Consider the following 26156-nt stretch of genomic DNA (forward strand, 5'->3'; position numbering starts at 1 on the left):
GTGTGTGTGTGTGTGTGTGTGTGTGTGTGTGTGTGTGTGTGTGTGTGTGTGTGTGTGTGTGTGTGTGTGTGTGTGTGTGTGTGTGTGTGTGTGTGTGTGTGTGTGTGTGTGTGTGTGTGTGTGTGTGTGTGTGTGTGTGTGTGTGTGTGTGTGTGTGTGTGTGGAGGTGGGCATTGTTTGTCTTCTACAGAGGTAAAGACTAGGTCTGTGTGTGTGGCAAGAAGTGAAACAGAAGATTCCTAGTGTTATTGTAGTGCAGCAGTTGTTCCTGCTCAGGAAGCATGTAAACAGAGCATTCATCTTACTTGAATGGGATTTCCCTCGGGGTGTGTTGTGTGTAGGGATGTGAGGGGTGTGTTGTGTGTAGGGATGTGAGGGGTGTGTTGTGTGTAGGGATGTGAGGGGTGTGTTGTGTGTAGGGATGTGATGGGTGTGTTGTGTGTAGGGGTGTGAGGGGTGTGTTGTGTGTAGGGATGTGAGGGGTGTGTTGTGTGTAGGGGTGTGAGGGGTGTGTTGTGTGTAGGGGTGTGATGGGTGTGTTGTGTGTAGGGGTGTGAGGGGTGTGTTGTGTGTAGGGGTGTGAGGGGTGTGTTGTGTGTAGGGGTGTGATGGGTGTGTTGTGTGTAGGGATGTGAGGGGTGTGTCTGCAGTGGTATAGTGAAAGAGGAGGGAATTGAACGTGCATGTGGTGTGACATGAGCATGTGTGGAAAAATATTAGATTCAAATCATTTAAATCACAATGACAAAAAAAGAATGCTCTATTCCAACATGCAGGGTGTCAGAGGAGGGATTGGCAGGGAGTCTTGTTTTAGTCCAGGGTCAACATTCAGGCAGAAGCATCTCATAGACAAACACAGAGACAGACAAATACTATTTTTTTTAAAGAGTGACAGACAAATACTGTGCTAAAGCATCCTCTAGACAAACATCCAGAGAGACAAACAGAGACGGACACAGAGAAGTTCAGGGCGACAGGTGTGGAATGACCAAAAGGTTTCCTAAACTACTGTAGGATGCTGGTTGTAAGACTTAGTCTGGTCAAATAATTAACCAGCTTGAGAATCATAACTAGTTAATAAATTTGCCATGAGAGAACAGGTAACCTAGTGGTTAAGAGCGTTAGGCCAGTAATTGAACGGTTGCCGGTTCAAATCCCAAAGCTGATTAGGTTAAAAAATCTGTTGATGTGCTCTTGAGCAAGGGACTTACTAGTTGCTCTGGATAAGAGTGTCTGCTAAAGGACCAACTATATAGACTATGACCTCATTAGTTGTTCAGCACACAGTTGTTCGGTAGCTTTTCTGTTTTGATGCATTTTGTAGAAGCTCCACGGCAACAGGTGTGGAATTCTGCTGTCTGACTCACTGTAGAACAAGTAACTAATAGAGCTGTGTCCCTTTAAGATGAATGCTACAGTTAGAGTTGATATCTACCCCAAATAACGGAGGCCTTTACTATTACATAAAGAAGTCGGATCCTCTCTGTCTTTTACATAAAGAAGTCCAATCTGCTCCGTAAAGCTATAAAGGGAAGGGAGGCTTTATCCTGCAACCTTTTTTAAACCGAATGGGGCCCACCAGGTTTCGGGAATGGGGCCCACCAGGTTTCGGGAATGGGGCCCACCAGGTTTCGGGAATGGGGCCCACCAGGTTTCGGGAATGGGGCCCACCAGGTTTCGGAAATGGGGCCCTCCAGGTTTCGGGAATGGGGCCCTCCAGGTTTCGGGAAAGGGGCCCTCCAGGTTTCGGGAATGGGGCCCCTGCAAACAGTTGTGTTGTGCAGCTGTCTACAGTGAGGGCCCTCGTGGTTGTAAGACTTATGTGAGGTATAAATGGATCTAAATATATTGTAGCTACTTTACTGATGTCTGATCAGTAGTTCTCAGTGGGACTTTCTGCCAACGGAAAATCGTGTGAGACAAATTGTAAAATTGAAACATTTCATTTTTCATTGGCAGTATTTATTTTGGCAGTTACTGTGGAAAAACTGGGCCTGACTCATCAGTGGACTACGCTGGGTTCTCTATCCAACAGTAATCAGATTTAATGGATACGATCTGAGAAGAAACAGCATGTACAACTGCTGCTGCCTGGGTAGAGTGACTTGTTCACTCAGTCGAAAGACTGGATTTAATTATAAGCTATTTACATTTACAATAAGCTATTAACATTTTAAGACATTAGGGACCAGTTTCCCGGACACATATCAAGCCTGGTCTTGGACTAAGACATAATTTTATTGGAGAATCTCCATTAGACATAAGACAATGCATAGAGGGCTGGTTTCCCAGAAGTCCTGGACTATAAAGGATCATACTGTTATTATACTATACAGTACATTAGATATCTTTATCAGCCAAGATGAGTAGATTCCCGTGCGAAGTCAGTCAGAGATGAAGATGACAACAGACTGTGGTGAAATTCATTTACATTTAATTCTGCATTTTTATTTGGATTTAACTTAAATCTGCCATTTAACTAAGCTAAAACACAACCAGTAATAGCACTATCGTCTGTCTGTGGCCTTTTAGTACGCGTGCAAAACATATGGTATGTGTATTTAGTCATTATGTCATTTGGTTAGAGGGTGAATGAAGACATGCAGCGAGTTAGAAGTGAGGGGTCAAAGGTTATAATGGCCATTAAGGATGTGGAGGACGAGGGATAAGGCAGGATATTCCTCCCAAATGGAACCCTATTCTCTATATAGGGCACTACTTTTGACCAGGTCCTATAGGGCCCACAGTACACTACTTTTGACCAGGTCCTATGGGGCCCACAGTACACTACTTTAGATCAGAGCCTATAGGGCCCACAGTGCACTATACTGTATATAGGGAATAAGGAGCTCTTTGAGAGGCAATCAAGTTGTTGTATAGAGGAGGATGAGAATAGAGAGATTTACGGATGTAGAATAGATCCACATGGTTGATGGGAACAATCAATCGGATGGACAAAACGTTATTGGTTAGAGTCCATTAGCTGGATCTAAAATGGGAACGAGCAAGTATCTCTTATCGATAAGAGAGATGTCACTCAGCTCCAAGGAACGGACTGCTCTAAACCCTCAGCTCCAAGGAACGGACTGCTCTAAACCCTCAGCTCCAAGGAACGGACTGCTCTGAACCCTCAGCTCCAAGGAAAGGACTGCTCTTTACTGTGCACTAGAATGCAGATTCTAAACACTCTATTCCCCATGCGGCCTACGCTGTGGGAGCAGTATCATTCAACCTTCTGCATATCCCTCTTTGAGATACAGTATACTGTACATGTTAGTGTTGGTATTGTCTTTCTACACAGAAATCCTCCATGGACGATTACCACGGTGATCTCAGAATATTTTGTTCACTGTGAGATTTGTTTATAATTTCTGCTTTACTTACTAACTTGTTTCACATCAAACCCCTTTATTTTACTTAGCAAAGTTAGCTGTACCTACAGAACGTAGATAAGAATGTAGATCTAGGTGTACTGTATATAGAACCACCACCAAGGTGCCCTGGACAGCTCCAAACCACCACATCGTAGAGTAAACTACAGACTGACAGACTGACAGGATGTACAGACCACCCCACCATACAGACTGACAGGCTGACAGGCTGTACAGACCACCCCACCATACAGACTGACAGAATGACAGGCTGTACAGACCACTACACCAAACAGACTGACAGACAGTACAGACTGATAGTAACACAGAGAGACATGCAGACCAGACAGGAGTTCTATGTTCGAATCTACGTACACTCTAAACACATTCTAGAGAAGAGCTAGCAACGAGCATCCACCAACACACGGGGGTAAGGGCAGGTGGGAGCACAGAAGGGTTTGGGTTAATTCCACTCCAATTCTAATCAACTCAGGAAGTACACTGACATTCCAATTCTCTTCAATGCTTTTCAATGTGGACAAATTTGGAATTGGAATTTTGTTTACATTCTGAATTGATTGGCATTGAAATTGAATTGACCACGACCCTGGAGACTTGATACAGTAAGTTGTATCAACATGAATCACCTCACTCCAAGCTACAAACCTAAGTAGCTATTCTGAGCTACGTCCTCAAACATGGGCCGGTTGGAGTGTGGCTCCAGAGTTTTGTACACCAGCGCATCTTCATCGGGACTAGCCATGAACAAGAGCCCTGCGGCCCGAGAGAGAGGAAGAGAGAGAGGAAGGAGTGGGAGGGGAGGGGTGGAGGGGGTGGAGGGAGTGGAGGAGGGGAGGGGAGGTGATAAAGGGGAACAGGGTGACAAGGAGAGAGAGAGGGAGTGCAGGTGAGAAAGGACTGTGCTGTGATTGTGTGTTTTCTTCTTCCTGGTACCAGTGGTTTGTGGGTAAACCACTGGTACGTGACAGAAGGACGACAAGACTGACTCACGCTGTACCCAGAATGCACTGCCAGAAATGTCTGTAGGGGAAATGCAAACCCACTGACTCCAAGAACAGACAGACTTAGCCTGGTCACAGATCAGTTTGTAATGTTTAGCCAAATTCTCTATGTTGTTTTAGACAACTCCTTTGACTATGATATAAGCTGATCCCAGATCTGTTTGTGTCTTTAGACAACTCTGTTATATAGCCTGGTCCCAGATCTGTTTGTGCTGTTTAGCCAACTGCTCTGACTATGAAATAGCCTGTTGCCAGATCTGTTTGCGCTTTTTAACCAACTGCATGGCCTACTGGCCCCAGACCACTTTGTATTTTTTTAGACAATTTCGGTATGGCATGACAGAAATTTGCTACCAAAGTACAAGTTTTATATATATCGTATACTATATTTTATTATACTATAATGACATTATTACAAGCAGATACACCAACAGGCCATGTCGACTGTGAGATAATAATATAACTCTTTTAAGTAACCTATTATTATATTGTAATATTTCTGACCCCACCAGTTATGAAAGGTCTGTTGGTATCCACAGCGCACAGAGTCTCTCTGCGTGTCATTTATATCATGATTGATCCATTCCTACGGTAGCTACTTCATGATTGGTCCATTCCTACATTAGCTACTTCATGATTGGACCATTCCTACATTAGCTACTTCATGATTGGTCCATTCCTACATTAGCTACTTCATTATTGGTACATTCCTACGGTAGCTACTTCATGATTGGTCCATTCCTACAGTAGCTATTTCATGTGGGAAAGTATTCAGAATATTGAGGTGGATCTCTGGTGAATCACACTCATACAAAGAGCAGGGTCAGGGATGGCCCATACGGACAGGAGAGAAACAGAGAAACAGTACAAGGGTGTGTCTGAAATGCCACCTTTTCTCTATGTAGTCCACTACTGGTCTGCACCGCACTGGTCTGGGCCAGTCTGCCTTTCTAGACCCATGTTGGTAGCTACTCTGAGTCCTCTAGGTCTGCCATAGGTATTTATTTTGGGTAGAGTGTGTCGTCAGTTGTCATCCTTCCCTGGCCTTCTCTCATGTCCTGTGCTATGCTGTGCTCAGTGATCTCTGGTGAGACAGTGCAGCAGGCAGACAGCTGTGTGAGAGGAGCAGGAGAGGGCTGGGCAGGGACGGTCCTACCCAGGTAACTATGGTAGGGTACAGGGATCAGCTGAGCATTCAGCTGTTTCTCATCCGCCACTTCATAGGGCCCGTCGTCATAGAAACCCAGATCCAGTAAAGTCTGGTTTAGTAGCTGGACACGCATCTCTCCTGGAAGGAACAAAGTTAGAGGACACAGACAGACAGACAGACGCAGAAAAGCATTCTCTCTCTCTCTCTCTCTCTCACACACACACACACACACACACACACACACACACACACACACACACACACACACACACACACACACACACACACACACGCACACGCGCACACACACACACACACACACACACACACACACACACACACACACACACACACACACACACACACACACACACACACACACACACACACACACACACACACACACACACACACACACACACACACTCTCTCTCTCTCTATTGCCAAACACACACACTTTCATTTTCAAACACATACAAAACAGATATGTACAGGACAAAGTAAACCATCTCTAGGGATCCACAGTGAAAATGTCAAGAAGAATATCATGTAAATTGTGACTCCACCTAAGGCCTGTTTAATATATGAATATAATAATGATCCATAATTCCAGCCATGTTGATCCCTGACATTAAATAATGACAGTTCCATCCATCAGCCCATTAACTACCTGCTGGGAATCAATCACTTTGATCGATCAGTATGACTGCTGAGGCCAGTCACTAGGCTTATCAGTAGGCAATGATTTGTCCAATGAAATACATGTAATTTTATGAAAACAGAATTGATGGCTTCTGGGTAGTTTTTTTCAGTACGCTTTTGCATCTAAGACAATTGTAAGGGAAGAACTGACTAAAAAACTCCAATAATATATTTTCAGTCTAACTCCATCACTTTAGAAAGTGCCCAAAATATTTTTCCGATTCAATAAGTAAAGGCATACTGTATAGTAGCTGAATAGACACAATAAGACGTATATGAAAACATCTGACAACAAGCTTTGACTTAACTACCATTTGAAACACCTCAGCTGTCAGTCATCACTATTTAACCTGTATTTATACAGGTGTGTCTCAATGAGATAAAAAAAATAAAAAAGTCTGTCACTGTACCTTTCCAGTTGTACGTTCCAGGAGCTCCGAACATGATAAATTGGTTGTCGGGTGTGAAGGCGGCAGACAGACCCTGCTGACAGAAGCCAAACTGTTCGTGTCCCTGGGGTCGCCCCTCACAGAACTTCCACTCTCCTCCGTCTAGGTCATCCCTCTCGGTCAGGTCCTCACTGAGCACGTAGCAACGCCCGATGGGATCCCGCGTCTCCGATGGCAGGCCCGCGCGCTGACGCAGCTCGTACAGATGGGCACACGCCTGAAAAAAGGGGCAGGAGAGGAATAGAGTAGCAGGTTCATTGATGAGGTCCTACAGGTTTGGTTCATTGATGAGGTCCTACAGGTCTGGTTCATTGATGAGGTCCTACAGGTTTGGTTCATTGATAAGGTCCTACAGGTCTGGTTCATTGATGAGGTCCTACAGGTTTGGTTCATTGATAAGGTCCTACAGGTCTGGTTCATTGATGAGGTCCTACAGGTTTGGACAGAGGCTGCAGAGAAGCTAAGTAACTGGAATAGATGGTCTACTACACTACAGACATGCTAAACACAACTCGTACAGGTGGACACAAGTTTGCTTCATTGAAGAGGTCCCACAGGTCTGATTCATATTTTTTTTTAATTAAATTTAACTAGGCAAATCAGTTAAAGAACAAATTCTTATTTACAATGACGGCCTAGGAACAATGGGTTAAATGCCTTGTTCAGGGGCAGAACGACAGATTTTTACGTTGTCAGCTCGGGGATTCAATCCAGCAACCTTTCCGTTACTGGACCAACGCACTAACCACTAGGCTACCTGCCGCCTCTTCATTGAAGAGGTCCCACAACTCTGGTTCATTGAAGAGGTCCCACAGGTCTGAACAGAGGCAGGAGCAGTAGTACTACCATCTCATCATAACTGAGACAACTACAATAGATGGCTGGCTATTCTACAAACATGAGTTATTCCTAACTCAGCGTTTCCCAAACTCGGTCTTGGCTACCCCAAGGGGTGCACGTCTTGGTTTTTGCCCTGGCACTACACAGCTGATTCAAATAATCAAAGCTTGATGATGAGTTGATAATTTTAATCAGCTGTGTAACACAAGAGCAAACAAAACATGCACCTCTTAGGGTCCCGAGGAAAACACTGTCCTAACCACTCAAACTGACCAGGGAAACCTCTGGACCCGAGCTACAGGCTCTAACCAGGGCCTGGAGTTGGTCAGGGAAACCTCTGGACCCGAGCTACAGGCTCTAACCAGGGCCTGGAGTTGGTCAGGGAAACCTCTGGACCCGAGCTACAGGCTCTAACCTAGGCCTGGAGTTAGTTAGGGAAACCTCTGGACCCGAGCTACAAACTCTAACCAGGGCCTGGAGTTAGTTAGGGAAACCTCTGGACCCGAGCTACAGGATCTAACCAGGGCCTGGAGTTAGTTAGGGAAACCTCTGGACCCGAGCTACAGGCTCTAACCAAGGCCTGGAGTTAGTTAGGGAAACCTCTGGACCCGAGCTACAGGCTCTAACCAGGGCCTGGAGTTAGTTAGGGAAACCTCTGGACCCGAGCTACAGGCTCTAACCAAGGCCTGGAGTTAGATAGGGAAACCTCTGCACCCGAGCTACAGGCTCTAACCAAGGCCTGGAGTTAGTTAGGGAAACCTCTGGACCCGAGCTACAGGCTCTAACCAAGGCCTGGAGTTGGTCAGGGAAACCTCTGGACCCGAGCTACAGGCTCTTACCAGGGCCTGGAGTTAGTCAGGGAAACCTCTGGACCCGAGCTACAGGCTCTAACCAGGGCATGGAGTTAGTCAGGGAAACCTCTGGACCCGAGCTACAGGCTCTAACCAGGGCCTGGAGTTGGTCAGGGAAACCTCTGGACCCGAGCTACAAGCTCTAACCAGGGCCTGGAGTTAGTTAGGGAAACCTCTGGACCCGAGCTACAGGCTCTAACCAGGGCCTGGAGTTGGTCAGGGAAACCTCTGGACCCGAGCTACAGGCTCTAACCAAGGCCTGGAGTTAGTTAGGGAAACCTCTGGACCCGAGCTACAGGCTCTAACCAAGGCCTGGAGATAGTTAGGGAAACCTCTGGACCCGAGCTACAGGCTCTAACCAGGGCCTGGAGTTGGTCAGGGAAACCTCTGTGTAGTTGTGTACTGTGTACTAACCACCACCTTTCCTCCAATCCCCTGGCTCTTGACTGTTACTCCTAGCCACTGGTTGTCCTTGCTTTCCCAGTCCAGGTTTACGTCTCCATCGATGTCCACGCGCTCGCAGTCAAACTCCTCGCTTGTGATTGGACAGCGGTACAGAGCGCCAGGGCGCTTCCTCTGCATCATGCCCAGTCCTCTGGCCCGTGGCGCCCCCACCAGGATCCTGTTAGCAAGACACACAAACACACATGAATTTCTATGGAAATGGACAATAAAAGTATCGTAGAGTAGCAAATTGTATTATATTGTTTAATACTTTATGTGATTGTTTCCTGGAGATCTATCTAAAAGGGTAATCAGTAGTTGCTGCATCCATTTTTGGACTTATAAATTAATTAATTGTTACATTTTCAATGCTTAGCAGGACAGAAAATGGTCCAATTCACATTCTTATCAAGAGAACAACCCTGGTCATCTCTCTAGCCTCTGATCTGGCAGACTCACTAAACACAAATACTTCATTTGTAAATTATGTCTGAGTGTTGGAGTGTGCCCCTGGCTATCTGTAAATTAAAAAAACAAGAAAAATGTTGCCATCTGGTTTGCATTATATAAGTATTTTTAAATGATTCATACTTTTACTTTTAATTTTGATACTTAAGGATATTTTTAAACCAAATACTTTTATAATTTTACTCAAGTAGTATTTTACTTGTTGACTTTCACTTTTACTTGAGTTATTTTCTATTAACTTATCTTTCCTTTTATTCAAATATGACATTTACTTACTTTTTCCACCACTGCCTTTTAGGCCAGGAAAGCTTCCTTCACACACAACTGTTATTAGGAGCGAAGTCTCTCATGACAGACTGATCGAAACACAAGTGATTAAGTAGCTGGCCAGCACACTCAAGATTTGGCTCTGGGTTCTGGTGATACTGGCAACATTAGTCACCCCCTGACCAGTAAAAACTGTGGGCCCCATAATGTAGTTATGGACTTTTATTGGTTCCTGGAGATGTTTCTGGTCAGGTCACATGGTCAGAAAACAGGAAACCATTCTGACGCTACTGTCTAATGTTTTGGTTTGAAAAAAGCATCTGAACACGGTACCAGCTTTTTTATTTCACCTGGCTGACAATTTGAGGAGCCGCCTGAAGAGTGAGAGGAATGGCAGATAGAGGAATCCAGCAGTGCTGAGGCAGAGGGCTCGTGGTGAGGACGACTGGCTACTATTCTGAACGTTGTGTGGTGATCTTTCTGGCGCCCAGAGCTGCTGAGGCCTCAGCCAAATGGATGTTACACAGACTGGACGAGGAGAAGTCCAGAGGCTATAAGACTTGACCTACAAGATCATCAACAGACTCCATCACCATCATCTACCATCCTCTGTCCAGCTCTCTCCACTCCAGCCATGAACTGACCCTCTCCATCTTCAGAGGATACAGATTTCAAAGACTTGGCCTCTATTGGTTGACCTGACATGATATATTGCTTGTTTTCTGTTTTTTTTTATTCTATGAAACGTGATATAGAAATGCAATAAATTACTATTATTGTTACGTATGACCTGCTCTCCTGAGCTAGTTCGTTTAGATGTTGTATATTTGACATGTTGTTAACGACAGTCTCAGTCACTTTCAGTGAGGTCTCTATTCTTTGACACACAAAGCATCAACATATTACTGGGAGGTTGGATCTATCCCTGATATTACTATGTGTTATCATGATTCCCACCCCCTCCTATCTTTTGTAACGGTTGCATTTTCAGTGGCTCTGGCTTCTGCCTTATACGGGCTGGCTGGTAAGGGGGCTGGCTGGTCCAGGGGGCTATTTAAAAACGCACCGTTGAACAACATTCCAACCAATTCTCTCTCTCTCTCCTCTCTCTTCTCTCTTTCCTATCAGCCATCGCATGGCACAGGCCCGGAAGCTAGACACAGAGAGAGAGGGGGAGAGTGGGGGGAGTGGGAGAGAGAGAGAGCAAGAGAGAAAGAGAGAGGAAGAATGAGAGTCAAGAGAGGGAATTAGAAAGAGCAAGAGCAAACGGGAGAGAGATAGAGAGAGAGCATGAGAGAGAGAGCTTGAGAGAGAGAGCATGAGAGAGAGAGAGAGAGAGAGAGAGAGAGAGAGAGACAGAGAGAGAGAGAGCATGAGAGAGAGAGAGAGCATGAGAGAGAGAGAGAGAGAGAGAGCATGGAGGAGGAGGGAGGGAGAGAGGCATGGAGGGAGGGAGGAGAGAGCATGGAGGGAGGGAGAGAGAGAGGCATGGAGGGAGGGAGAGAGGCATGAGGAGGAGGGAGGGAGAGAGAGAGACATGGAGGGATGGAGAGAGGCATGGAGGGAGGGAGAGAGGCATGGAGGGAGGGAGAGAGGCATGGAGGGAGGGAGAGAGAGAGGCATGGAGGAGGAGGGAGAGAGAGAGAGCATGGAGGGAGGGAGAGAGAGAGCATGGAGGGAGGAGAGAGGCATGGAGGGAGGGAGAGAGGCATGGAGGGAGGGAGAGAGAGAGGCATGGAGGGAGAGGAGAGAGGCATGGAGGGAGGGAGAGAGAGAGCATGGAGGGAGGGAGAGAGAGCATGGAGGGAGGGAGAGAGGCATGGAGGGAGGGAGAGAGAGAGGCATGGAGGGAGGGAGAGAGAGAGGCATGGAGGGAGGGAGGAGAGAGCATGGAGGAGGAGGGAGGAGAGAGCATGAGAGAGGAGGGAGAGAGAGAGCATGGAGGGAGGGAGAGAGAGCATGGAGGGAGGGAGAGAGAGAGGCATGGAGGGAGGAGAGAGAGGCATGGAGGGAGGAGAGAGAGGCATGGAGGGAGAGAGAGAGGCATGGAGGGAGGGAGAGAGGCATGGAGGGAGAGAGAGAGGCATGGAGGGAGAGAGGGAGGCATGGAGGGAGAGAGAGAGGCATGGAGGGAGGGAGAGAGGCATGGAGGGAGAGAGAGAGGCATGGAGGGAGAGAGAGAGGCATGGAGGGAGAGAGAGAGGCATGGAGGGAGAGAGAGAGGCATGGAGGGAGGGAGAGAGGCATGGAGGGAGAGGAGAGAGGCATGGAGGGAGGGAGAGAGAGAGGCATGGAGGGAGGGAGAGAGGCATGGAGGGAGGGAGAGAGGCATGGAGGAGGAGGGAGAGGAGAGAGGCATGGAGGGAGGGAGAGAGGCATGGAGGGAGAGAGAGAGGCATGGAGGGAGGGAGAGAGGCATGGAGGGAGGGAGAGAGGCATGGAGGGAGGGAGAGAGGCATGGAGGGAGGGAGAGAGGCATGGAGGGAGAGAGAGGCATGGAGGGAGGAGAGAGGCATGGAGGGAGGGAGAGAGGCATGGAGGGAGAGGAGAGAGGCATGGAGGGAGGGAGAGAGGCATGGAGGGAGGGAGAGAGGCATGGAGGGAGGAGAGAGAGGCATGGAGGGAGGGAGAGAGGCATGGAGGGAGGGAGGGAGGGAGAGAGGCATGGAGGGAGGGAGAGAGAGAGGCATGGAGGGAGGGAGAGAGAGAGGCATGGAGGGAGGAGAGAGAGGCATGGAGGGAGGAGAGAGAGGCATGGAGGGAGGGAGAGAGGCATGGAGGGAGGGAGGGAGAGAGGCATGGAGGGAGGGAGAGAGAGAGGCATGGAGGGAGGGAGAGAGAGAGGCATGGAGGGAGGGAGGAGAGAGAGGCATGGAGGGAGGGAGAGAGGCATGGAGGGAGGGAGGGAGAGAGGCATGGAGGGAGGGAGAGAGGCATGGAGGGAGGGAGAGAGAGAGGCATGGAGGGAGGGAGAGAGGCATGGAGGGAGGGAGAGAGAGAGCATGGAGGGAGGGAGAGAGGCATGGAGGGAGGGAGAGAGGCATGGAGGGAGGGAGAGAGGCATGGAGGGAGGGAGAGAGAGAGGCATGGAGGGAGGGAGAGAGGCATGGAGGGAGGGAGAGAGGCATGGAGGGAGGGAGAGAGAGAGGCATGGAGGGAGGGAGAGAGAGAGGCATGGAGGGAGGGAGAGAGAGAGGCATGGAGGGATGGAGAGAGGCATGGAGGGAGGGAGAGAGGCATGGAGGGAGGGAGAGAGAGAGGCATGGAGGGAGGGAGAGAGAGAGACATGGAGGGAGGGAGAGAGGCATGGAGGGAGGGAGAGAGGCATGGAGGGAGGGAGAGAGGCATGGAGGGAGGGAGAGAGAGAGGCATGGAGGGAGGGAGAGAGAGAGGCATGGAGGGAGGAGAGAGAGGCATGGAGGGAGGGAGAGAGGCATGGAGGGAGGGAGAGAGAGAGGCATGGAGGGAGGGAGAGAGAGAGGCATGGAGGGAGAGAGAGAGGCATGGAGGGAGAGAGAGAGGCATGGAGGGAGAGAGAGAGGCATGGAGGGAGGGAGAGAGGCATGGAGGGAGGGAGAGAGAGAGGCATGGAGGGAGGGAGGAGAGAGGCATGGAGGGAGGGAGAGAGGCATGGAGGGAGGGAGAGAGGCATGGAGGGAGGGAGAGAGGCATGGAGGGAGGGAGAGAGGCATGGAGGGAGGGAGAGAGAGAGGCATGGAGGGAGAGAGAGAGGCATGGAGGGAGGGAGAGAGGCATGGAGGGAGAGAGAGAGGCATGGAGGGAGAGAGAGAGGCATGGAGGGAGAGAGAGAGGCATGGAGGGAGAGAGAGAGGCATGGAGGGAGGGAGAGAGGCATGGAGGGAGGGAGAGAGGCATGGAGGGAGGGAGAGAGAGAGGCATGGAGGAGGAGGGAGAGAGAGAGGCATGGAGGGAGGGAGAGAGAGAGGCATGGAGGGAGGGAGAGAGGCATGGAGGGAGGAGAGAGAGGCATGGAGGGAGGGAGAGAGGCATGGAGGGAGGGAGAGAGGCATGGAGGGAGGGAGAGAGAGAGGCATGGAGGGAGGAGAGAGAGGCATGGAGGGAGGGAGAGAGGCATGGAGGGAGGGAGAGAGGCATGGAGGGAGGGAGAGAGAGAGGCATGGAGGGAGGGAGAGAGAGAGGCATGGAGGGAGGGAGAGAGAGAGGCATGGAGGGAGGGAGAGAGAGAGGCATGGAGGGAGGGAGAGAGGCATGGAGGGAGGGAGAGAGGCATGGAGGGAGAGAGAGAGGCATGGAGGGAGAGAGAGAGGCATGGAGGGAGGGAGAGAGGCATGGAGGGAGGGAGAGAGAGAGGCATGGAGGGAGGGAGGGAGAGAGGCATGGAGGGAGGGAGAGAGAGAGGCATGGAGGGAGGAGAGAGAGGCATGGAGGGAGGAGAGAGAGGCATGGAGGGAGGGAGAGAGAGGCATGGAGGGAGGAGAGAGAGGCATGGAGGGAGGGAGAGAGAGAGGAGGAGGGAGGGAGAGAGAGAGGCATGGAGGGAGGGAGAGAGGCATGGAGGGAGGGAGAGAGAGAGGCATGGAGGGAGAGGAGAGAGGCATGGAGGGAGGGAGAGAGAGAGGCATGGAGGGAGGGAGAGAGAGAGGCATGGAGGGAGGGAGAGAGGCATGGAGGGAGAGAGAGAGGCATGGAGGGAGGGAGAGAGGCATGGAGGGAGGGAGAGAGAGAGGCATGGAGGGAGGGAGAGAGAGAGGCATGGAGGGAGGGAGAGAGGCAGGGAGGGAGGGAGGAGAGAGGCATGGAGGGAGGGAGAGAGAGAGGCATGGAGGGAGGGAGAGGAGAGAGGCATGGAGGGAGGGAGAGAGGCATGGAGGGAGGAGAGAGAGGCATGGAGGGAGAGAGAGAGGCATGGAGGGAGGGAGAGAGGCATGGAGGGAGGAGAGAGAGGCATGGAGGGAGGGAGAGAGAGAGGCATGGAGGGAGGGAGAGAGGCATGGAGGGAGGGAGAGAGGCATGGAGGGAGGGAGAGAGAGAGGCATGGAGGGAGGGAGAGAGAGAGGCATGGAGGGAGGGAGAGGAGAGAGGCATGGAGGGAGGGAGAGAGAGAGGCATGGAGGGAGGGAGAGAGAGAGGCATGGAGGGAGGGAGGAGAGAGGCATGGAGGGAGGGAGGAGAGAGGCATGGAGGGAGGGAGGAGAGAGGCATGGAGGGAGGGAGAGAGGCATGGAGGGAGGAGAGAGAGGCATGGAGGGAGAGAGAGAGGCATGGAGGGAGAGAGAGAGGCATGGAGGGAGGGAGAGAGGCATGGAGGGAGAGAGAGAGGCATGGAGAGAGAGAGGCATGGAGGGAGGAGAGAGGCATGGAGGGAGAGAGAGAGGCATGGAGGAGAGAGAGGCATGGAGGGAGGGAGAGAGGCATGGAGGGAGGGAGGAGAGAGAGTGCATGAGAGAGAGAGAGAAAGAGAGAGAGAAAGAGTGCATGAGAGAGAGAGAGAGAGAGAGAGAGAGAGAGAGAGAGAGAGAGAGAGAGAGAGAAAAGGGCCATGTTCAGAATGAGACAAGTCTTTGAAATGGTTATAAATATGGTCTAGCTGAGGGGAATGCTAATAGCTAGATGTTGTTTTTTCTCCCTAATTTCCTGGTATCCAATTGGTCGTAGTTATAGTCTTGTCTCATCGCTGCAACTCCCGTTGCTTCTTGACACAATGCCCATCCAACCCGGAAGCCAGCCGCACCAATGTGTCGGAGGAAACACTGTACACCTGGCAACCGTGTCAGCGTGCACTGCGCCCGGCCCGCCACAGGAGTCGCTAGTGCTCGATGAGACAAGGATATCCTTGCCGGCCAAACCCTCCCTAACCCAGACGACGCTGGGCCAATTGACGGCTGCTAGAATCTTGACTAGAACCCAAAAATTTGATCATATTACTCCAGTGCTAGCCTCTCTACACTGGCTTCCTGTTAAGGCAAGGGCTGATTTCAAGGTTTTACTGCTAACCTACAAAGCATTACATGGGCTTGCTCCTACCTATCTTTCCGATTTGGTCCTGCCGTACATACCTACACGTACGCTACGGTCAAAAGACGCAGGACTCCTAACTGTCCCTAGAATTTCTAAGCAAAACAGCTGGAGGCAGGGCTTTCTAGATCTACATCCCTCTCCCCTTCTCTCCCCCCTCGTCACATCCTCTGTCTTGACACTGTTTCTTCTACAGCCCCCTACCACTTTCGCATGTGTAGCGGACATGAGTCGGTTATGGTTACGTGATGAGGTAGCCCCACCTGCGCACTTCAAAACCAGTGTCTGCCCTCAGCCCAAAAGGGATTTTCATCTTGGTCTAAGACGTTGGTTGCTCCTGTGGGAGACCCGGGTTCATGTCCCTCGTGTTTCACAGATACGCACCCAGCCAGCCTGCTTGTCTGACAGCCAGCCACCCAGCCAGCCCTCTAGTCTGACAGTCAGCCAGCCACCCAGCCAGCCCTCTAGTCTGACAGCCAGCCACCCAGCACCGCCACCCAGCCAGCCCTCTAGTCTGACAGCCAGCCACCCAGCCAGCCCTCTAGTCAGACAGCCAACCACCCAGTCAGCCCTCCAGTCTGACAGCCAGCCACCCAGCCAGCCCTCTAGTCGAGCAGCCAGCCACTCACCCAGCCACCCAGCCAGCCCTCTAGTCGAGCACCCAGCCACCCAGCCAGCCCTCTAGTTTGACAGCCAGTCACCCAGCCAGCCACCCAGCCAGCCCTCTAGTCTGGCAGCCTGCCACTCACCCAGCCACCCAGCCAGCCCTCTAGTCTGGCAGCCAGCCACCTAGCCAGCCCTCTGGTCTGACAGCCAGCCACCTAGCCAGCCCTCTAGTCGAGCAGCCAGCCACTCACCCAGTCACCCAGCCAGCCCTCTAGTCTGACAGCCAGGCACCCAGCCAGCCACCCAGCACCGCCACCCAGCCAGCCCTCTAGTCTGACAGCCAGTCACCCAGCCAGCCCTCTAGTCTGACAGCCAGCCACCCAGCCAGCCCTCTAGTCTGACAGCCAGCTACCCAGCCAGCCCTCTAGTCTGACAGCCAGTCACCCAGCCAGCCCTCTAGTCTGACAGCCAGCCACCCAGCCAGCCCTCTAGTCTGACAGCCAGTCACCCAGCCAGCCCTCTAGTCTGACAGCCAGCCACCCAGCCAGCCCTCTAGTCTGACAGCCAGTCACCCAGCCAGCCCTCTAGTCTGACAGCCAGTCACCCAGCCAGCCCTCTAGTCTGACAGCCAGTCACCCAGCCAGCCCTCTAGTCTGACAGCCAGTCACCCAGCCAGCCCTCTAGTCTGACAGCCAGCCACCTAGCCAGCCCTCTAGTCTGGCAGCCAGCCACCCAGCCAGCCCTCTAGTCGAGCAGCCAGCCACTCACCCAGCCACCCAGCCAGCCCTCTAGTCTGACAGCCAGCCACCCAGCCAGCCCTCTAGTCTGACAGCCAGTCACCCAGCCAGCCCTCTAGTCTGACAGCCAGTCACCCAGCCAGCCCTCTAGTCTGACAGCCAGTCACCCAGCCAGCCCTCTAGTCTGACAGCCAGTCACCCAGCCAGCCCTCTAGTCTGACAGCCAGTCACCCAGCCAGCCCTCTAGTCTGACAGTACATCTTTTGCTTTTCAACATCTCCTTCACCAGTCTTACTGATGTGTTCCAAATGGCACCCTATTCACCACATAGTGCACCTTAACAGCCCCCTACAACATAAGCTTACTGTTACCCTAATAGCACAACACACTTCCATGGAAGTGCAGTCATGCATGCCACAGAAGTGATCTTCTCACTTAATGAGTCAAAACCTACATGACTGTGTCCCAAATGACACCCTATTCCATATATAGTGCACTATGTAGGGAATAGGTTGCTATTTGGGATACAGACCATGAGAAACAGCATCTGACATTATTATCAGACCTGGGTTCAAATACTAGCAAAAAAACGTGTTAAATACTTTATCTGGGCTTGATTGAACTTGCCTGGAATCAATAGAATAGTCACAACAGTTCCAAACCCCTACACATCCGGCACCCTAGGAAGGCTAAAGGAAAGATATGGAATACTATTTGAACCCTTGTCTGATGTATTAGCAGCCGCCGTCCATAACCTAGTGAATCTGTGCTAAGCTAAGCTAAATAAAGGGGACCTGGGTAAGGGAAACAAGTTATCACTAAAAGCATGATCAAAAGTTTAACCCTGTAAACAGCGGCATTCATCTAGTCCTCTAGTCCTAATACTTAAACTCTCCCACGCGTTGCATGTACTGTAGACACACATTACACAGGCAGGTGTTTGGGTCCACTGGGGCAATATAACATCTTCCATGCAGGAAAGTGGAGCTAGGTCTATGCTGAGAGGAATACACTGGTGCGTTGGCTTCCAACCTGTATTTGCAGCAATAGGAGCTTAAACTCATCTAAAGATCCAGTACGTATGAAGTAAAACACCTCATACGAATACTATAAGGCTTTACTCACAAAGACACACATCAATTCTGAAATTCACTGAGGGATTCGTAGCACTTTCAACACGCAGTTACTATAGATATATAGGTTCTGGCTATACAATGTTGACTGCCAAGGTTATTTACCTTGAATGAGATGCAATGCTGTTTCCAAGGCTTCTTCTGTTATATGCAGATTGTATGTTAATCTGCATTTAACAGAAGAAGCCCTGAAAACAGCAGTGTGTCTCCTTCAAGGTAAATTGACTTGATGAAGCCGACTGCAAAATGCATTGTTCGTTCCATTTGTCGTTGAAATGCAATCCCCAAAAAAGTACCAATCAAAATTCAATCAATGAACATTTTATCAATCAATATTCAATCAATCAAGGTTGGTCATTGTTTTTGTATTGCTGTCCACAATATACCATTGTTCCAGCTAAATACAACATCTCCTCTCTTAGTTATCTCATCTTTCCATAATCCACGGAGGGCAGATATCCACACCCATAGAGATCCTATTAAAGTTCCAGAATGGGCAAAGAAATGGCAGCCATATTGGTCAGGGAGAAATCAAAAACCAGTCTAATTAGAATGAATGGCAGTAGAAGCATAATCCTGATTTTACTGAAGGAGGAAAATAAAAGTAAGGCATGTGATATATTAGAAATTATGTAATAGAATTATTGTCAACCTAAAATATTGTCATATAATTAATTATATGGGTTTTATACACATTTTCTGAATAAATAGCCTCTAAACCACAGGAAGCTGCTGAGGGGAGAACGGATCATAATAATGTCTGGAACGGAGCAAATGGAATGGCATCAAAGACCTGGAGACCATGTGTTTAATGTACATGGTACCATTCCACTGATTCCGCTCCAGTTATTACCACGAGCCTGTTCTCCCCAATTGAGGTGCCACCAACCTCCTGAGCTCTAAACTATATGTAACATTTTGTTTTCTTGGAAAGCTGCAAGTGCTATTATATGATCCAATATCAGTACTTTTTGCAATCACAACTTGTCTAAGTCCTATCCTCAACTGATTTGAGCCAGTGTGTGGCTGTCGATTGACTGCATTGTTTTAATGGAATGTTGGCATATACTCCAAGTCGACCACAAATTTGGAGTCGACCACAAATAAGGAATTCCCTTCGACCACAAATTTGGAAAAACAAACGTTCTTTCCCCTTGACCCCCATTGTGAAGAGCCAACTTCGTCATCGATTGTTTGTTAAACAGAAATAAGAAAACATGCTGAAGACCTGCTGTGTTGTTCAATGTATATATAACCAGGTCAAAAATCCCAACCCACAGTGTTCCCACTTAGGGAAATAGAGCCTGCGAGAAGAGCCCTGTGGCTTCAGGCCATTCAGCGTGGGAGTGTGGGAAATGTGGGGACCCGGTGTCCAAGTAGGCTATACATAGCTATGTTGTGGAAAACATTTCATCACAGGCAAGAGCTTGTTTAGTATAGTCCGTTTGTAACTCAAATTACTACTTGTAGCTGTATACACTGAGTGTACAAAAATTAAGAACACCTTACTAAAATTGAGCTGCACCCCCCCTCCTTTTGCTCTCAGAACACAAGGTGTCTCTACAAGGTGTCGAAAGCGCTCCACAGGGATCCTGGCCCATGTTGACTCCACAGGGATGCTGGCCCATGTTGACTCCACAAGGATCCTGGCCCATGTTGACTCCACAGGGATCCTGGCCCATGTTGACTCCACAGGGATGTTGGCCCATGTTGACTCCACAGGGATCCTGGCCCATGTTGACTCCACAGGGATGCTGGCCCGTGTTGACAACAAGAACATTTGGTTTGCAAAAGGTAAAGTTTTTGCTGTGAACCAATGGGGTAACCCCATGTGTTGTTTTCCCCTAAGGTGGGCGGAGCCGCGACTTTCTATCTAAAATCAACTGGGAGTATTGACAGTACATTTGAAAAATGTATAGAATCATTCCTCTTAAACTGGCTAGCTAAAAAACATACAGTGCAGATAAATTCTTCAAATTCATTATTTTACACAAAGTCTTATCACAGCACTGGCACACCATGGTTGACCAACTCCCCGACCAGCATGGCTAACCTTTATCCCATCACATGACCATTCTAGTATTCCAATTCCTAATGCTATGTCCACACACCCCACTTCCCTGTCCCCCTGGCTTGATGGGGTATCTGGGTGTTGAGTGTGAAGGTGACAGAGTCTGTTGGAATGCCCTCATGTAGCCACCAGTACCACAGAATCCTAAACACACACACACACACACACACACACACACACACACACACACACACACACACACACACACACACACACACACACACACACACAGACACACACACACACACACACACACAGAATTCCTGGCCTGCCAACACGAGCCACAGTGTGCATCTGTATTAAACACTACTACGTGACAGAAAGGACTTCTCTCATGATCAATTCACAGTTCCATTCAGAAAGCTGCACATTTTCCCACGATGTGAATGTCCTCCTGAAGACTTGTGTTAGCTCCCTCCCTGAGATATTGCCTAGGCTTAGCTCAGTGGGCTAACATGGTCTTCAGACAGACAATTCCCACCAAAAAAGGGATAGATGTAAACTCATTGAAAATGTGTAATGATTCTGGGATTCTTCCTGAAGATGAAAGAAAGATAGCCTATTGTGTACAGAGAGACAGACAACCAACAAAGGCCCGTATTCGAACAGACCCAGCACAAGGTGCACCTGTGTAATGATCATGCTGTTAATCAGCTTCTTGATACGCCACACCTGTCAGGTGGATGTATTATCTTGGCAAAGGAGAAATGCTCACTAACAGGGATGTAAACAAATTTGTGCACAGAACTTGAGAGAAATATGTTTCTTTTTGTATGGAACATTTCTGGGATCTTTTATTTCAGATCATGAAACATGGGACCAACACTTTACATGTTGCATTTATATTTTAGTTCAGTTAAGATTCAGTGGTTGTAAAGATGGGGAAAGGTCTGTCCATAATAAACAGAGATGCTCTGTTTTTTTGACAGCACACTCCAAAAAGCAAGCCCTGCAGGCTGCAGTTTAGTCTAATCTTGATTATTGTCCAGTCATTTGGTCAAGTGCTGCAAAGAAGGACCTAGTTAAGCTGCAGCTGACCCAGAACAGAGCAGCACGTCTTGCTCTTCATTGTAACCAGAGGGCTAATGTTAACACTATGCATGGCAGTCTCTCTTGGCTAAGAGTTGAGGAGAAACTAATTGCATCACTTCTTCTTTGTATAAGAAACATTTATGTGTTAAAAATTCCAAATTGTTTGTATAGTCAACTTAAGCACAGCTCTGACACACACACTTACCCCACCAGACATGCCACCAGGGGTCTTTTCACAGTTCCCAGGTCCAGAACAAATTCAAGGAAACATACAGTATTATACAGAGCAATTATTGTACGGACCTCTCTTCTATCTCATACTGCTCAAATAAACAGCAAACCTGGTTTCAAAGAACAGACAAAGCTCCTCTCCCCTGTTTGACCTAGATAGTTTGTGTGTGTGTTGATATGTAGGCTGTGTGCCATTTTTAAATTGAGGTAGTTCTGTCCTTGATCTGTTCTTGTCTATTAATGTTCTGTATTATGTCATGTTTCATGTTTTGTGAGGACCTCAGGAAGAGTAGCTGCTGCTTTCGCAACACCTAACGGGGATCATAATAAAATACCAAATACACGTCTCCTATTATTGACTGATAGGACTATTAAAGACACATTTATTATTGACTGATAGGACTATTAAAGACACATCTATTATTGACTGATAGGACTATTAAAGACACATCTATTATTGACTGATAGGACTATTAAAGACACATTTATTATTGACTGATAGGACTATTAAAGACACATTTATTATTAACTGATAGGACTATTAAAGACACATCCCCCTATTGAGACAAAACAACCCCTTTCTTGTCACCCCATTCACCCTCATATCCTAATTGTCCCCATCACACACACACACATACAAAACAGATTCACACACAGATTCACACACTCACGCGCGCACACACACACAAAACAGATTCACACACAGATTCACACACTCACGCGCGCACACACACACAAAACAGATTCACACACAGATTCACACACTCACGCGCGCGCGCACACACACACACACACACACACACACACACACACACACACACACACACACACACACACACACACACACACACACACACACACACACACACACACACACACACACACACACACACACACACACACACACACACACACACACACACACAGATAAAGCAACATCTCACGGCACAACGCCAAGCCCCTATTCGACCTAGATATTTTGTGTATTGTATTTATATGTAGGCTATGTGTGCCATGTTTAAATGTATGTAGTTCTGTCCTTGAGCTGTTCTTGTCTACTAATGTTCTGTAATGTGTCATGTTTCACTCACACTTACACACACCCCAATCACCCTGGTTCCCATGTGGTTACTGAGGAGGATGCTCACTGACCCCTACACACAGGATCCTGTCCCCCACCCCCCACCTAGACCCCTAGTTGTCCTCCATTTTCCACCCCCACCCCCCACCTAGACCCCTAGTTGTCCTCCATTCTCCACCCTCACCCCCAATGATCCCATCCTCCCATGCCCCCATCCCTCACCCATCCTCCCATCCCCTAGTCATCCCTCCCTCACCCATCCACCCTACCCCCAGTCACCCCATCTCTCCCTCACCCATCCTCCCAACCCCTAGTCGCCCCTCCTTCACCCATCCTCCCACCCCCAGTCACCCCATCTCTCCCTCACCCATCCTCCCATCCCCTAGTCGCCCCTCCTTCACCCATCCTCCCACCCCCAGTCACCCCATCTCTCCCTCACCCATCCCCCAGTCACCCATCCTCCCATCCCCTAGTCACCCCTCCCTCACCCATCCACCCAGTCACCCCTCCCTCACCCATCCTCCCATCCCCCAAACCCATGACACTCTCCCTCTCACTGACCTCAGCTCCTCTCTCAGTTAGTGACTGAGCAGCCGTTCCTTGTGTGACTCAAACAGCTTGAAGGCTCCCCATATCATTATTCCAGTGGTGGCTTGTCGGCTACCCTCCATTGTGACTCACATCTGATCTCATACAGAAGCTGTTTTTAACAAGCTTATCCTTCCACTTTATGTGACACATACGACCATGATGACACATACTTCTAGCCTGGTCCTAGATCTGTTTGTGCTGCCTTGCCAACTCCTATGGTCACGGTTACACTAAACAATGACCATAGGAGTTTTCAAGACAGCACAAACAGATCTGGGACCAGGCTATATTTCCACCAAAAGGGAGATGGAATGCCAACTGGAGAGAGAGAGACACACATCTTCTGTTGACTTTGACAGGCTATTGTTTAGACAAGCAAGTGGGACACAGGCTGCAGACACTGTGTAATCAAATCATGAAGAAAATCAGCTTATCCACAAAGAAACTCTCGTGAGAAAAAGTTGTGTCTACATTCTGATTAATGGTAATGCATTACTTTATTTGAAGATAATCACATAAGAGATAGGTTTCTAAAGGTGACTTGATGTGCAGGTAAATCATTCATTAATTCCATGTGGGAGTTAGTTGTTACTCCTCTGCAGTCAGTGTCTCCCACAAACTCAGAATGATACCCTGGAGGCTGATACCCTGGAGGCTGATACCCTGGAGTCTGATACCCTGGAGGCTGATACCCTGATACCCTGATACCCTGGAGGCTGATACCCTGATACCCTGGAGGCTAATACCCTGATACCCAGGAGGCTAATACCCTGATACCCTGGAGGCTGATACCCTGGAGGCTGATACCCTGGAGGCTGATACCCTGGAGGCTGATACCCTGATAACCTGGAGGCTGATACCCTGATAACCTGGAGGCTGATACCCTGGAGGCTGATACACTGATACCCTGGAGGCTGATACCCTGATACCCTGGAGGCTGATACACTGATTCCCTGGAGGCTGATACCCTGGAGGCTGATACCCTGGAGGCTGATACACTGATACCCTGGAGGCTGATACCCTGGAGGCTGATACACTGATACCCTGGAGGCTGATACCCTGATACCCTGGAGGCTGATACCCTGGAGGCTGATACACTGATACCCTGTAGGCTGATACCCTGGAGGCTGATACCCTGATACCCTTTTTATTTATTTATTTATTTCACCCTTATTTAACCAGATAGGCAAGTTGAGAACAAGTTCTCATTTACAATTGCTACCTGGCCAAGATAAAGCAGGAGGAGGCTGATACCCTGATACCCTGGAGGCTGATACCCTGGAGGCTGATACCCTAATAGCCCTGGAAGCTGATACCCTGGAGGCTGATACCCTGGAGGCTCTGCCCAAGCCCTATACTATGACCTAAACACTCTCCCTGTGTGGAAGTTGTCCTTAGCAATAGATCTGGGATTAGGTCATCCATCCTAACCTCAACCAGCGGCGTGTCCAGGGGGTGGCCCAGGGTGGCCATGGCCTTCCTGAAATCTGATCGTCTACCCCAGTGGCCCCGCAGAAATTGTGAGATCTGAAAGGTCGTCTCTGAAAATATTTATCATTTTGAGCAATACCCGCACCGACGGCAAGACTCATCAATCTCACCGGGGAAATGATCATAGCAAGCAAAATAGTGCCCTTCTGTCTTAGTATGTGTAGCCCATGTATCTGGTGCTGTCTGGCTAAAAAGAGTATGACATGTATTATTTTTGGCCAGACAGCATCAGATAAGTGGGCTACAGATACTAAGGCAGAGGGGAACAGTTTTTTCTCTCTCGGATGCTTTCTCTGGTGAAACAGATTCAGCCGTTTATGAATTGAAGGACAACTATGAAAAACAGATAGACACGAATGACAAATCATTTATACGTTTGTTTCTCTTTTTTATTGTAATTTTTTTGGGGGAAAAGACTAAAATAGAGACACCTCAAATGTCACGGTATAATTCATACTGGATGGCACTTTCAAGTGAATTTACTGCTGAAACAAGACTTTTGGAATTGATTCATGATTTCTTTGAACAGGAAAATGAACCAAATCTAAGGTGAAGCATTTAATGTGTTAAAACATCTTAATTATATTGAAAAAATCCACCTTGCATCGATTAAGGTTCAAAATGTTATGGCCCCCCCTAAACTGTCTCTGTGCCCCACCTTGGCCACGCCATTGACCTAAACCATTAGGGCGAGGGACTATAAAACGGACCTTAGTTCAGTGTGTAGGGGAAACTGAACTCAACACACTGAAACAGAGGGCTACAACAACTGTGTAACCTGGGGACAGGAGGGTCATGGCTTTACAGCTATATGACTTCATATTGGTCTACAGAGCAGTCTAGTCCAGACCAGCAGGGAGTCCAAGAGATTCTTTTGACAGATTTCAGAAAAGGGTGTTTTCCCAGCTGATTATTATTCTGTTTTCCTGATAGGAGAACAACAGCTGAGACGACTGTGGTCTGACTCATCAAACCTTTAAGTACATGTCTAATTCCCACCCTGGAGAGTACTGGACTGGACAGAGAAGGGGGAGCGAGGGGGGGGGTCGGAGAGAGAGAGGGGGGGGGGGAGAGAGAGAGAGAGAGAGAGAGAGAGAGAGAGAGAGAGAGAGAGAGAGAGAGAGAGAGAGAGAGAGAGAGAGAGAGAGAGAGATGGGGGCAGAGAGAGAGATGGGGGCAGAGAGAGAGAGAGAGAGAGATGGGGGCAGAGAGAGAGAGAGAGAGAGAGATGGGGGCAGAGAGAGAGAGAGAGAGAGAGATGGGGGCAGAGAGAGAGAGAGAGAGAGAGATGGGGGCAGAGAGAGAGAGAGAGAGAGAGATGGGGGCAGAGAGAGAGAGAGAGAGAGAGAGATGGGGGCAGAGAAAGACAGTGACAGCTGCAATACAATACCAGTTGAATAACTATCCAGTGAGTGCATGATCCGTGGATTTGAGTCATAATGGAAGTTTTCATGCTTGAGATTATTCACATATAGACTCAATGTATCTCGAGTTTCACTGATCACGTCTTTCCATTAGTATCCCATCATTGCACTGTCTGCAGCCCTGGACTATGTAAACTCAAGAACACTCTATATGTTCACAATATGTAGCCAGAAACAATGGACCTGCAGAAGGTTGAA

At 48.9% G+C, this 26156-nt stretch overlaps 1 protein-coding gene across 3 annotated transcripts in view; it reads right to left on the reverse strand.

Annotated features, from left to right (window-relative positions):
* The window catches only part of LOC129815736 (integrin alpha-7-like), a 95045-nt gene that overhangs the window by 44351 nt on the left and 24538 nt on the right, over nt 1–26156 (reverse strand). For 2 of the 3 annotated variants that reach the window (XM_055869806.1, XM_055869809.1), the window contains exons 2-4: nt 8800–9007; nt 6656–6911; nt 5550–5681 (exon numbers count right to left, since the gene is read on the reverse strand). In XM_055869806.1, the coding sequence (XP_055725781.1) occupies nt 5550–5681; nt 6656–6911; nt 8800–9007 (596 nt within the window). Of the gene's footprint in view, nt 1–4037; nt 4146–5549; nt 5682–6655; nt 6912–8799; nt 9008–26156 lie in introns of all 3 variants that reach the window. The other variant, XM_055869807.1, reaches the window with a different exon arrangement.

Source organism: Salvelinus fontinalis, chromosome 18, assembly GCF_029448725.1.
Source record: "Salvelinus fontinalis isolate EN_2023a chromosome 18, ASM2944872v1, whole genome shotgun sequence".
NCBI classification, from domain to species: Eukaryota; Metazoa; Chordata; class Actinopteri; order Salmoniformes; family Salmonidae; genus Salvelinus; species Salvelinus fontinalis.